Consider the following 1671-nt stretch of genomic DNA (forward strand, 5'->3'; position numbering starts at 1 on the left):
GAGGCTGAGGCAGGAGGATCACTTGAGCCCAGGAGGTTGCAGTGAGCTATGGTGATGCCACTGCACTCTAGCCCTGGCAACAGAGGGAGACTCCCCCCCCCCAAAAAAAATTTACCAACTTAAGTCTTTTTAAGTGTATAGATAGTGAGTAGTGTTAACTATGCTCATTTTATTGTGTGACTGATCTCCAGAAATTTTTCATCTTGTAACGATCGCATTTTATACCCATTGAACACACCTTCCCATCCCTCCTTCCTCTCAGCCATTGGCAGCTGCCATTCCACTTCCTGACTTTTTAGTTTAATTACTTTACACAATTTATCGAAGATGACTGATACTGCATTTTTCTTATTATCACTGGCTTTTTCTGTTTGGCGTCCTGACGTTTTTTGCATGTTGTAGCACGGACCATGATGTTATTTTGTAAGACTCAGTTATTTCCCATCGTATGTATGTGCATAGCCATATTTTGTTTATCCATTCTTCCGTCAGTGGACATTGGGGATGATCCACCTCGTTTGTGTGAACAATGGTTTTCAAATATCTTTCTTCAAGATTCTGCTTTCAATTCTTTTGAATTGAATATAAATATACTGGGAAGTGGCTTATTGAAATAGATGGTAATTTTATCATTAATTTTTGAGGAACCTCCATATTGTTTATTACAGGGATTGAGCCATTTTATATTCCTTTGGACAGTGACATGGATACAATCTCTTCACATCTTCACCAAAATTTTTATGTGGGGTGTTTGGCTATTTTTTTATGGTTGAAATTTAGGAGCTTTAAAATCAGTTCTTAATATTAAGACCTTGCCAGACACACGATTTGCCAGTATTTTCTCTGATTTCATGTATTGCCTATTCCCTCTGTTGATAATGTCCTCTGAAGCACAAATCTTTTAATTTTGATTAATCATATTTTGTTTTTTGTAAAGACTAGGCCCGTGGACACTTTACCTGTCAGCCTTGTCCCCACTGAGCCTTCAGCAATTCAAATAACATAATGGGGGTTTTTCTACCCTGTATTCTATCCCGCAAGAGATTCTGCTCATGGGTTTCTCTTTCAGTAAGTTACCAACTCTCTTAGTAGTTACGATGGTGGGATATTGTCCAAAATACCATCAAAGGATAACTTTCTGAATAAGCATTATCAAAGACGCAAAGTCTCAGGATTGCTAATGCTAACTTTTCTGTGCGCTAACTAGTAGGGCTTTGTTATGACAGGTGCTACAGTTCCACTGAACAAGGGGACATTAGTGGTGACACAGGCAACACATCTTTCTCCCTGGATTCACCAACAAGACACATTTTTCTACTCTGCTGTTGCATAACCAAATAGTTCCATTCTAGCATCAGAATTGCTGTGTGGGAGGAAGTGAGTATGGATGGAGAGTTAAGAGTCTCATGACCAAGTCATGGAACAAATGTTTGGAGTCTACAGCATCACGTCTTAGCAAAACAGAGCACAGGTCCCCAGGGCTGTGGGTCTCACCCAGCCTCCTCTACCCATGTGGGATGTTTCAGGACTCCGTGACCTTTGAGGATGTGGCTGTGAACTTCACCCCCCAGGAGTGGGCTTTGCTGGATCCTTCTCAGAAGAATCTGTACAGAGATGTGATGCAGGAAACCTTGAGGAACCTGGCCTCTGTAGGTGGGTGTGACAACATTC

General features: G+C 41.1%; 1 protein-coding gene across 1 annotated transcript in view; it reads left to right on the forward strand.

Moving 5' to 3' along the window:
- Positions 1-1671, forward strand: part of ZNF433 (zinc finger protein 433) — a 169727-nt gene that overhangs the window by 19766 nt on the left and 148290 nt on the right. Inside the window, exon 6 of the mRNA XM_012641247.1 lies at positions 1527-1649. Coding sequence (XP_012496701.1) covers positions 1527-1649 — 123 coding nt within the window. The remainder of the gene's footprint in view (positions 1-1526; positions 1650-1671) is intronic.

The sequence above is a fragment of the Propithecus coquereli genome, unplaced genomic scaffold (genome assembly GCF_000956105.1).
Source record: "Propithecus coquereli isolate 6110/MARCELLA unplaced genomic scaffold, Pcoq_1.0 Scaffold164, whole genome shotgun sequence".
NCBI classification, from domain to species: Eukaryota; Metazoa; Chordata; class Mammalia; order Primates; family Indriidae; genus Propithecus; species Propithecus coquereli.